The sequence below is a fragment of the Nicotiana tomentosiformis genome, chromosome 1 (genome assembly GCF_000390325.3).
Source record: "Nicotiana tomentosiformis chromosome 1, ASM39032v3, whole genome shotgun sequence".
Lineage (NCBI taxonomy): Eukaryota > Viridiplantae > Streptophyta > Magnoliopsida > Solanales > Solanaceae > Nicotiana > Nicotiana tomentosiformis.
This window is the reverse complement of record NC_090812.1, coordinates 137602523-137615560: the sequence shown is the minus strand read 5'-3', so window position 1 is coordinate 137615560 and position 13038 is coordinate 137602523. Positions and strand designations below refer to the sequence as shown.

The 13038-nt window shown below is 41.5% G+C and overlaps 1 protein-coding gene across 1 annotated transcript; it reads right to left on the bottom strand.

Moving 5' to 3' along the window:
* Positions 1-972: 972 nt before the first annotated feature.
* On the bottom strand, positions 973-1530 carry LOC138910400 (uncharacterized). The gene has a single exon (XM_070201638.1). It carries the CDS (start codon positions 1528-1530, stop codon positions 973-975), a length of 558 nt encoding a protein of 185 aa, XP_070057739.1.
* Between the last annotated feature and the right edge of the window lie 11508 nt (positions 1531-13038).

Genomic DNA, 13038 nt, shown 5'->3' with positions numbered 1-13038 from the left:
GCTTCTATGTTTGAAAATAATATTTTGATTATTGTCAAGAACATGAGTGGCTAAGAACCTCATTATTCTGGGGTTATGGGTCGTTATTGACTATTTTAGTTTGACGGTTAATTGTTTTGCTAAACTTATCATATTAATTTGTTTATTATCAATTATTCTATTGCATAGTTAACAATAGAGTACTATCTACGAATTTATAGTTGAACTCGAAAATGGAAACTATAGATTGTATATAAGATTGAATAGAGTAAGTTCTTGAATCCGGGCATCAGAAAATAGATTAGCGATTAGGATATATATATTCTAGTTGCCTTACTTGGTTATATTCTCAGAAATGTACATGCATTCTTGTTAATTCTAATTCTATAGACATATAGTATTAGGTTGTCTTGAATAGGAGAGCAAAGCATCGAAAGAACTTTGCGAGCATAATAAACCTTGCTAATCAACAAATTACATAAATCAAGTGATTAAATCAACCGGAAGAACGCAATAGGAGAGACATTAATCCCATAACCCCGGAATATTCCCATCTCATTGAATTCTTTTTAAGTGTTTGTTTGCTCTACTTGCTCTCTTTGTTTCTTATATCCTTATTAGTTTCATACTAATTTAGTTAATAAAAATAACCATCATTTTCTTCACAACCACTTGACCAATAAATTTATAAATAGTTTAGATTGGACAATAGTTGATCATAAATCCTCGTGGGAACGATACTTTCTCCTCACTTTATTACTTGTCGATAGTGTATTTTTACGTGTGCGTTTGGACCCACTATCAGGTGGCATACACAAAAAATCTATAGGAAACACCTCCGGTAACTCATTCACAACTGGACGAATCCATAGAAGGAACCTCCACACTAGAATCACGGACATAAGGCAAATATGCTAGACACCCCTTCTCAACCATACACCGAGCCTTCAAATATGAAACCACCCTACTAGTGGAGTGACCTAGGGTCCCTCTTCACTCTAATCTAGGCAACCCTAGCATAGCTAAAGTTAGAGTCTTGGTATGATAATCTAAGATTGCATGATACGGGGACAACCAATCCATACCAAGAATGACCTCAAAATCCACCATATTCAACAACAAAAGATCAACTACGATATCAAAATCATTAATAGTAATAACACAAGACCAGTACACTTGATCAACTACTAAGGAATCTCCAAATGACATAGACACAGAAACAGGAACATCAAGAAAATCACAAGGCATACTCAAATGCAAAGCAAAATATGAAGACACATAAGAATATATATAACCTCGATCAAACAAGACAGAAGCATCTATATGACAGACTGAGATAATACCTATAATAACTGCATCAGACGACTCCACCTTAGGCCTAGCTAGAAATGCATAACAACAGGGTTGAGCCTGACCAACATGTCCTCCACCCCTAGGACGACCTCTCACTGACTGACCTCCACCTCTAACTGACTGGCCTCCACCTCGGGCTACCTGACTCCCGCCTCGAGCAAGATGAGCAGGTGGTGAAGCAACTGGTGCTAGAATCATGGCATGAGTACCCTATTGTCACATGTTTCCCTAGAAACATGAGACAATACTTCCTGATATGATCCACATCCCCACACTCAAAGCATCCTCTTGGTTGACATAGGTGTTGGATCTAAGATTGACCTTGACGACCTGAATAACCACTATAATAGCTCTGAATCGGCAGTGCACTAATGGGAGCTGAAGGTGCATTGAATTCTAGGTGCTCGGATCGAGGTCCATAAGCACTACAATTGCCTGGAGTACCATGTGTGACCTACATAGATGACTGAACCAGCCTGATAGGATGGACTCTACCAAAGGAATCCCTACCTCCATACGAGGCACCATTGAATCCTCCAACGTGACGAGGCCTCTTGTCAGAGGTCGCCTCCCTCGCCTAGCCTCTAATGCGCTCGATCCTCCTGAAGATCTCCACTACCTGAGTGAAAGAAATATTTAGACTCGGTCTCTTTGGCCATTTGAAGTCTGTTGCCATATGTAAGACCCTCGATGAATCTGCGCACCTTCTCCCTCTTAGTAGGGATCAGGATAGCTGCATGGCAAGACAAATCCTCAAATCTAGTCTCATACTGAGTAACGGTGATGCTACCCTATAGTAGATGCTCGAACTGATCGTGCAACTCCTCTCTCTGCATGAAGGGAATAAACTTCTCTAAGAACAACTATGAGAACTGATCCTATATGAGAGGAGATGATCTCGTAGGCCTGCCCTGCTCAAAAACATGCCACAACCTCTTAGCGGAACCATCCATATGAAATAGGTAAAATCAACTCCGTTGGACTCTACTATCCCCATGTTGCGCAAAATCTCATGGAAATAGTCCAAGAAGTCTTTGGAATCCTCTGAAGGTGCACCACTGAAGTGAGGGGAAACAACTTGGTGAACTTGTCCAACCTCTTAAGCTCATCAACTGACATCGCAGGTGTCTCCTTGGTTGTGTAGTATTTATAGGTCGAACCGCCCCAACTAGTAGAACTACTGGGGTCTGATAACCAAGAGCCATCTGTTCCGGAGTATGAGTAGCGGGAGTTTGAGCTCCTTCTTGACTGAGAGAAATGACTGGTGGAACAGGAGACACACCAGCCTGAGCCATACTCTCCTCGAAACCAACCATGTGGACTAAGGCATCCTGAAACACTAGGGTAGCAATGAACCCTTCCGGGACCTGAGCTGGTCCTATTGGCTCTATCAGAACTGGATCTCTTTATCCTTCTCTATCTGAGGCATGACATCGGGTGTTGCTGCACGTGCTCTAGTGTCACGATCCGAAATCCATTAGAGGTCGTGATGGCACCTAGCACCGCTGTCAGGCAAGCCAACAATAATTGATCAACTTGATTACTCATTTTAATATTTTTGAAATCGTAATTTCCTTCAATTAAATAGTAAGAGATATAATTTACAAAGTAAACGATAGTATTTTCACAACCACAATACTGAACAACCGATAATCACCCCCAAAACCCGGCGTCACAAGTACATGAGCATCGACTAGGAGATATATTAAAAATACAACATCTGTATGGAAATACAATTAGACAGGAGAGGGTAGATAACTCTGATGGAGACTGTGCGTGTTGCGGACTCGTAACGTGGAATGCAGCTCACCTAAGTCCTCGCAATAATCACGCCTATGTGCCTACAAGGCCACTAGACATATATAAACCTGCACAAAATAGTGCAGCAAATGTAGTATGAGTATGTAAATCAACGCGTACCCGGTAAATATCTCGTCTAACCTCGAAGAAGTAGTGACGAGGGGTCGACTCCGACACTTACTATGGGCTAACAATAAATACCGAAGTTTTACTTAAGCATGGATTGTATGAAACAACTATAAACTCAATAACAAGAAATGAGTGGACAATTCTTTTATTAATAGGAATTTTTTCCCAGTTTATTCTCGTCATTCAATAATTTATGTCTCAAGCCAAATAAGCAATATCAATTAAAATTGGTTCCAAAGATTTATCATGCGCAAATTATGCCGAGGTTGAACGGCCCGATCCAATATAATATTTAAACTGTGCACTGCCGAGGGTCGAACGACATGAACCATAGATGCATCTATCTGCTACCGAGGCATTCGGCCCGCTCCACAAAAGAGAAAATATATTTACAACAACCAATTCAAGATTTATTAAGGGGCAATTATTCAAGGGAATACCAAATTCTCATTAACGGTCAAGAAAATAAAGTTTAACCTTTTACAATTCCTTTATCATGTTTCAAAATGATTTAAGCAATTAAATTAACAAGTAGGGTACAACATTGTAAGTATAGCATGTTATGGGTCCTAGACTACCCGGACAATAGCATAACTAGTAGCTACGTATGGACTCTCGTCACCTCGTGTGTATGTAGCCCCCACAAATAGAAGCACATTTTAATTCAATTCACCTATGGGGTTAATTCCCTCTTACAAGGTTAAAAAGTAAACTTACCTCGCTCCAAAGTTCCATAACCGGCTCCAAAGCCTTTCCAACAACTCAAACTGATGCCCATCGCTCCAAAACTGGTCAATAAATGTGCAAATCCATAAATATATACTCTAATATTCATTATAATTCAATTTACGCCAATTTCCAATTCCACTCAAAAAGTCGATAAAAATCACCCTCGGGCCCACGTGCATGGATTCCGAAAATTTTTAAAGATAACCATTACCCATAACCTCACGAACTCAAATATATAATTTATTTCCAATTCCATGCCCAAATTCGTGGTCAAAATCCAAAAATATAAATTCTAGGTTTTCCTTCAAAATCCCAAATTTCTACGAATTTTCATGCTTGAATCCATATAAAAACCATGTATTTATCTTGCAATGGATGGGAATAACTTACCTTGGCATAGATGATGAAAACCCCTCACTTAAAGCTCTCCAAAAATCGCCCAACCAAGAGAGAATGGAAGAAAATGGGCCAAATCCTCGTTCTTAAACAAACACACTGCCCAGCGACCTCTCGCACATGCGGTCACTTGACCGCTTCTGCGGCCAAAATACCACTTTTGCAGTCCTCCTTCGGGCCCCTCAACTCCGCATCTGCGGCTCCATCCGCGCTTTTGCGCGTTCGCTTTTGCGTCTCCAGGTGTGCAAGTGCGGTCCCGGTTCTGCGGAACTCGACCACATCTGCGATCCCAGCCTACCCCAGCCAGAATCGCTCCTGCGACCCTCATGTTCGCTTCTGTGGTTCAACACCTGTGGCCATAACCTCGCAGGTGCGATTACACCAGGAGACAGCAGCCTCAGCACATCTTCCAAGTCCAAATTTGATCTATTAACCATCCGGAATCCACCCAAGGCCCTCGGGACCTCAACCAAATATACCAACACGTCCCAAAACACAATATGAACTTAGTTGAGGCCTCAAATCATGCCAAACAACGTTGAAACTACGAATCACCCTCCAATTCAAACTTAATGAATTTTGAAGCTTCAAACTTCTACAATCGATGTCGATACCTATCAAATCACGTCCGATTGACCTCAGATTTTGCACACAAATCATTATTGACATTATGGACCTACTCCAACTTTCAAAATCAGAATCCGACCCCGATATCACAAAGTACCCTCCCGGTCAAACTTCTCAAAAACCCTTCAAATTTTTAACTTTTGCCAAATGACCCCAAAATGACCTACGGACCTCCAATCCACATCCGAATGCGCTCCCAATACGAGAATCACCATTATGGAGCTATTCCCATACTCTGAATCCCAAAGGGACATCAATAACATTGAAATGCACTTCAATCCAAATTTATGAAATTTTTCCAAAATGCCAACATTCCACAATAGGCGCCGAAACGCTCCCGGGTCATCCAAAACCCGATCCGGACATACGCCCAAGTCAAAAATCATCATACGAACCTGTTGGAACCTTCAAATCCCGATTCCGAGGATGTTTACTCAAAAATCACACCTTAGTCAATTCCTCTAACTTAAAGCTTCCAAAATTAGAATTTTCTTTCCAAATTAACTTTGAACTTCCCAAAATTCAATTCCGGCCACACGTACAAGTCATAATACCTGAAGTGAAGCTACTCATGGCATCAAAGTGCCAAACGACGCACTAGGTCTCAAAAACGACCGGTCGGGTCGTTACATTCTCTCCCACTTAAACATACATTCGTCTCCGAACGTGCTAAGAACTTGTTCGGTAATTGTCTGAAATCACCGTTGAGCACCTCGGGAACCTACCCGTGCTACCACAACTCAATTGAGCACATTAGTTCGAGCCAATCTGAAGATCTTCCCCTTTACTTTGTCAAGTAAGCCTTAGAGTCAACTTCCAACATCCGGAATCCTCCATCGGGCATATTTCCAACATACGAACACCATATCAATCACTACACACTGCACCAACTCATTTGCCCAAGGCAATCTTTCCAAAGCACAACAACTAAAATTTCCACTGACCCGAAGCTCGTAGTGTACCTCATGACTAATTAAGCCTTACTTTAACTCTCGCAATACAGCCACGACAGAGAAGATGTGTAGAACACATAACCACCTGCCGAATCACAATTTATGGAGTCTCTCCTCCCGACAAGAACCATTACCTCATTCTGGAGTGAATAACAATATTTACTATTTAATATGCCTTATATAAACCTGATCGCACTGATCCCAGGTCCAATAATCTCGTTTCACCTAGTACAAGCTGCTCAGGCAATAAGCCACCTCAGATACTGTAAAAGTCTCATATGATGCCACATTGTGCTAACAAGCTACAAACTCGAATGTGATACATAAGGAAAATGAACTCTGGAATGAACTACTCAACCCACGTAACTAATTTAATAACCAAAAAGATGTTATGAACCTTCTTCAGAAATGACACACAAGACACACAAGAATAGCTATGGGAAACTGTACTCAACGTCACACTGTCGCGGCATGCAACCCGACCCATACATGATACTGTTACGGTGTGCAACCTGATCCAACCATGATACCCGTGGTGGTGTGCCACCAGATCCAATCAACATACCCGTGGCGGCGTGCCACCTAATCCACACATAATAATCAAAAGAAAACACACATCGATCCGTAACACTTATACTCACGAAATGCCCGAATATCAACCATAAGCACGCCAAGTGCATAATACAAATCCTAGGGAGACGGGTAGCGTCATACGCTATAAAACTCAAGCACAACTAAGGTGCGATATATGATCTACATATCGAGAGCCATCCTACTCATATAACACCACCGCTATGCGGAACCTCAACACATTGTACAAATAATCAAGTCGTCTCACAACCCACACGACACAATAGAATATTACATGAAATAGATGACGACAAAAATAACATCCAAGGCCCTAAGATTCCTCCATAAACAACGCTAAGCTGAAATGAACACATTCGGCCTGATATAGAGCGCACATTCACATCTAGATCTATCCACGGACCTCAAGCCGATTCTGATTGTACTGCACTGGGCTAATAACCTTCCAAGGATCCACAACAACCCTATTCATGACATATAGGAACGGTTGTACAATTTGGAACAAACTTCAACAGTTCACAACCAGATGAATAGAGCGCCTCCCAGGCCTATGCTCTCACATTAGCGATAGTACAATAATCTCCATACTTGGTTTCAATCTTTAATCCATCAAGTGACTACATGTAACACTCATATAACTTCCCATGGGATACGCTCCCACGACCTTCCGCACCAGATAACAAGTCTGCACATCCATTCCACCGACCACACTAATGTTGTCAAGAAAATCAAGAATCCTTAATCAGCACACAAGCCTCTTACACAGGACATCGATCTCAGGTGACGCTAAAGACAATACCAGCTTACTCTAACCATCTGAATCCTTTCTTGCTCATCCGAGCTCGTGACATTCTTGTCAACACCAAACTGCAACGTTGATTCTCAACTTCCAATTCCCATGTCGCTTAGTGCACCTAACATACCAATACGCGAGAGTATAAAACATTTCATCATAACTCCTGAACCACTAGTAGAATAAACCCTTCATCATACATAAACCTCTTACTTAGCTCATTTCAGAAGAACCAATGCAACGCAACTGCATTCTCAAACCGCGGGAATCAAACCTCATGTTGCGATCTAAATGGCCATGACTCTTCCGGAATCCATTTACTCAACCTAGTCCTTAGAACCAAATACCTCCCAAATCAATCAAATTAAGGTGGCTGTCAAGCCTCACACGTACCGCCACAAACCACATATACAACTTAACATGCTGAGGGAACTGATCACGACCATAATCATGTCGATTCAACCATTATTAGCCGATCCGTCTTCTTCCACTTTATTCTCAACGTTCCCTAGAAATAATAATAGCTCCATTCATTAACATAACAAAACCCAACAACACTTATCTCGAGTGACCCAATCCACAAGACCACATCATCTCAACACCCATGAACTATCTCATATTCTCCTTACGCGCATCACAGCATCACTAACTGGTACACCCATTCTGCAAGACCTTCCGTGAATCCGAAGCTACTTATTCCCTTCCTCCAATACTACACCGCATACCCAATTATAACATAGAACATTCCAAGCTCCTTTTCATAGTCCACTGCAAAAGCTCGATACTTAACCATACTACGGACTCGAAACCCTTAGACACCACACTTTGAATTGTTTTTTAACCCACTAGAACCGTTGTTGAGAGTCACCCACTCTGACTTCTTCCCAAATATGTTGAAACTCCAAGGCCCTGCTAGCACATGAACACCTTCTCAAAGAAGCACCCAACTGACTCACTTTCCTTGTACATCACATCTACACGAGGCATAAACTCTGAGTCTTCCCAAAGCCTGAACATGAATCGATAAAGCCAAATATAGCACACATTCTCCAAATCCTTTGCTCAAATTACCACTGATGTTTTCTTTCCTTAGTCGTAATAACTCACCAATATGCCGATAAGCAGAAACCTCACAAGTAAACAACCATACAATCCAATCGTAGACGGTGGGGCTCTCCCACTTAGCTTGAAGCTACAATTTTCATAACCCTGGAACCTACCAAGATTCCTTCTTCTTCATTGACATGACCTCGCACAATCGACCCGCCAAATTCCTCGAAATCTTCCTGTTAACCATTTCATGAACACTCTGAATCCCTAGCCACATTTACATATTCAATCTCTTACCGGACAGCTAGTAAAATTCTTTGTAGAAGCTCCATCAACACCATGCAACCGCTAACTTGCTCACAGGAGATATCCCACCTGTGGAAATTCCATGCTGACCTCTTTCAATAACGATGCACGGAGTATAGTTACTACGAAACCAATAAACCCTCATGAGCCCGTGCTCATTCACCAGCTGTACAAGTCCGTTCACTCCCCATTAACATCAACTAAAGGTGCGATGATACATTCCAATCCAAAGTTATGTTGCATCCCTCTTCATATTGAGCAACTCCTTCATATCGTATCCAATCTTCCTCTGTGAGAATTCCACCATGTTCGAAAACACCAAGTCTCGTTATTCCATCAACCCAAACCTGAATATTCTTAGTCCGGTTGCCTTTCCTCCGCTGGAAATAAAACACTGAACCTCTGAATCATGCATGGGGAAAACCTCCCTTCAAATCCTTCACTACCCCCGGCACATAGACATGCATCCTACCATCACATCAGTACTGTACGATGACGACTTATGAACTTCATAGCAACTTGTGCATAACCTCAAAACCATCAGAAATACGACTACTGAGCTGAAATGACAGAACATCCTTCCGCAAGGCGATGACAATAGCCCAATCAAATATGTAAGGAGAAAATACCCTACACCTCATCCGCAGTACCATTACAATTCCTCGATTCCCAATTGATAACAAGCACTTCACGTCGCTTAAGATTGAATGGGAGAGAAACAAAGGCATAAGCCTCGCAGGAATCCATCGCACGATGAGGAATCAAGAAGGGAAGTGCTCCTAACAGCCCTGTAGCCTCTCGAAGATAAGTACAGACGTCTCCATACCGATCCGCAAGACTCTACTAGGCTTTCTCATGATTCGTGAGACCTAAGTGAACCTAGGGCTTTGATACCATGTTGTCACGACCTAAAATCCATTAGAGGTCGTGATGGCGCCTAACACCGCTGTCAGGCAAGCCAACAATAATTGATTAACTTGATTACTTATTTTAATATTTTTGAAATCGTAATTTTCTTCTATTAAATAGTAAGAGATATAATTTACAAAGTAAATGATAGTATTTTCACAACTACAATATTGAACAACCCATAATCACCCCCAAAACCCGGTGTCACAAGTACATGAGCATCAACCAGGAAATATATTAAAACTACAACATATGTCTGGAAATACAATTAGACAGGAGAGGGTAGATAACTCTGATGGGGACTCTGTGCGTGTTGCAGACTCGTAACGTTGAATGCAGCTCACTTAAATCCCCGCAATAACCACGTCTCTGCACTCACAAGGCCACTAGACATATATGCACATGCATAAAAATATGCAACAAGTGTAGTACGAGTACGTAAATCAACGCGTACCCAGTAAGTATCCCGTCTAACCTCGAATAAGTAGTGACGAGGGGTCGACTCCGACACTTACTATGGGCTAACAATAAATACTGAAATTATACTTAAGTATGGATTGTATGAAACAACTGTAAACTCAATAACAAGAAGTGAGTGGACAATTCTTTTATTGAAATTTATGTCTCAAGCCAAAGAAGCAATATCAATTAAAATTGGTTCCAAAGATTTATCATGCGCAAATTATGCCGAGGTCATACGGCCCGATCCAATATAATATTTAAACTGTGCACTGTCGAGGGTCGAACGGCACGAACCATAGATGCATCTATGTCCTACCGAGGCGTTCGGCCTGCTCCACAAAAGAGAAAATACATTTACAACAACCAATTCAAGATTTATTAAGGGGCAATTATTTAAGGGAATACCAATTTCTCATTAACGGTCAAGAAAATAAAGTTTAACCTTTTACAATTCCTTTATCAAGTTTCAAAATGATTTAAGCAATTAAATTAACAAGTAGGGTACAACATTGTAAGTATAGTATAGTATGGGTCCTAGACTACCCGGACGATAGCATAATTACAAGCTACGTACGGACTCTCGTCACCTCGTGCATACGTAGCCCTCACAAATAGAAGCACATTTTAATTCAATTCGCCTATGTGGTTAATTCCCTCTTACAAGGTTAGAAAGGAGACTTACCTCACTCCAAAGTTCCATAACCGGCTCCAAAGTCTTTCCAACAACTCAAACCGATGCCCATCGCTCCAAAACTGGTCAATAAATGTGCAAATCCATAAATATATACTCTAATACTCATTATAATTCAATTTACAACAATTCCCAACTCCGCTCGAAAAAATCGATAAAAATCACCCTCGGTTCCACGTGCCCGTATTCCGAAGATTTTCAAAGATAACCATTACCCATAACCTCACGAACTCAAATATATAATTTATTTCCAATTCCATGCCCAAATTCGTGGTCAAAATCCAAAAATATAAATTCTAGGTTTTCCTTCAAAATCCCAAATTTCTACGAAATGTCATGCTTGAATCCATATAAAAACCATGTATTTATCTTGAAATGGATGGGAATAAATTACCTTGGCATAGATGATGAAAAACCCCCACTTGAAGCTCTCCAAAAATTGCCCAAGCAAGAGAGAATGGAAGAAAATGGGACAAATCCCCATTCTTAAAGAAACACACTGCCCTGTGACCTCTCGCACTTGCGGTCACTTGACTGCTTCTGCGGTCCCGCATGTGCGGCCAAAATACCGCTTCTGCGGTCCTCCTTCAGGCCCCTCGTCTCCGTATCTGCGGCTCCATCCGCGCTTTTTCGCCTTCGATTATGCGTCTCCACGTGCGCAGGTGCGGTCCTACTTCTGCGGAACTCGACCACATCTGTGGTCCCAGCCTACCCCAGCCAGAACCGCTCTTGCGACCCTCATGGTTGCTTCTGCGGCTCCGCACCTACGGCCATAACCTCGCAGGTGCGGTTACACTAGGAGACAGCAGCCTCAACACATCCTCCAAGTCCAAATTCGATCCGTTAACCATCCAAAATCCACCCGAGGCCCTCGGGACCTCAACCAAATATACCAACACGTCCCAAAACACATTACAAACTTAGTCAAGGCCTCAAATCACGCCAAATAATGTCGAAACTATGAATCACCCTCTAATTCAAACTTAATAAACTTTGAAGCTTCAAACTTCTACAATGGATGTTGAGACCTATCAAATAAAGTCCGATTGACCTCAGATTTTGCACACAAGTGATAATTGACATTAGGGACCTACTCCAACTTCTAGAATTGGAATCCGACCCTGATATCAAAAAGTCCCCTCCCGGTCAAACTTCTCAAAAACCCTTCAAATTTCTAACTTTCGCCAAATTACCCCAAAATGACCTACGGACCTCCAAATCCACGTCCAGACGCGCTCCCAATACCAGAATTACCATGCGGAGCTATTCCCAGACTCGGAATCCCAAAGGGACATCAATAACATTGAAATACACTTCAACCCAAATTTATAAAATTCTTCCAAAATGCCAACTTTCCACAATATGCGCCGAAATGCTCCCGAGTCATCTAAAACCCGATCCGGACATACGCCCAAGTCTAAAATCATCATACGAACCTGTTGGAACCTTAAAATTCCGATTCCGATGTCGTTTACTCAAAAATCACACCTTAGTCAATTCCTCCAACTTAAAGCTTTCGAAATTAGAATTTTCTTTCCAAATTAACTCCGAACTTCCAGAAATTCAATTCTGGCACACGTACAAGTCATAATACCTGAAGTGAAACTACTCATGGCCTCAAAATTGCCGAACAACACGCTAGGGCTCAAAATGACCGGTCGGGTCGTTATATCTAGGATGAGCTCTGCCTCTACCTCTGCCCTGGCCCCTACCTCTGGTAGTGGCTGCAATCTAGGGCTTCGACACCTGATCTGCTGCGGATGATGTGTCCTCACCATCTGTGAGAGAATACAAGAAGAATGATTCAAACATAATGATAGAACAAAGTCGCATGATAGAAAAATAAAGAAAGTGAAGTTTCCTAAATCCCTATAGCCTCTAGAAGATAAGTACAAACATCCACGTACCAATCCTCAGAGCTCTACTAAGCTTGCTCAGAACTCGTGAGACCTATGTAACCTAGGGCTCTGATTCAACCTTGTTACAACCCAAAATTCCAACTATGGGGTCATGATGGCGCCTAACATCCGCTTTCTAAGCAAGACAACACTAGCACTATAATTAAAGAAATTCAACAATAAAAGAGGCATTAATAATAATAATAAAAGTTTGAAATAGCATAAATGGATAATAAATGGACAACTATCGTTGTCTAAATATTATTTCCTAGAATTTGGTGTCACAAGTACATGAGCTACTAGAATACTACATAAAAAGTCTGAAATGAAATACAAGTTGTCCGATACAAGATAAACAATATATAAGAAAGGAAG

Coding starts and splice junctions, on each gene's coding strand:
- LOC138910400 (XM_070201638.1), bottom strand. CDS start 1,530: ATGATTCTAGCACCAGTTGCTTCACCACCTGCTCATCTTGCTCGAGGC.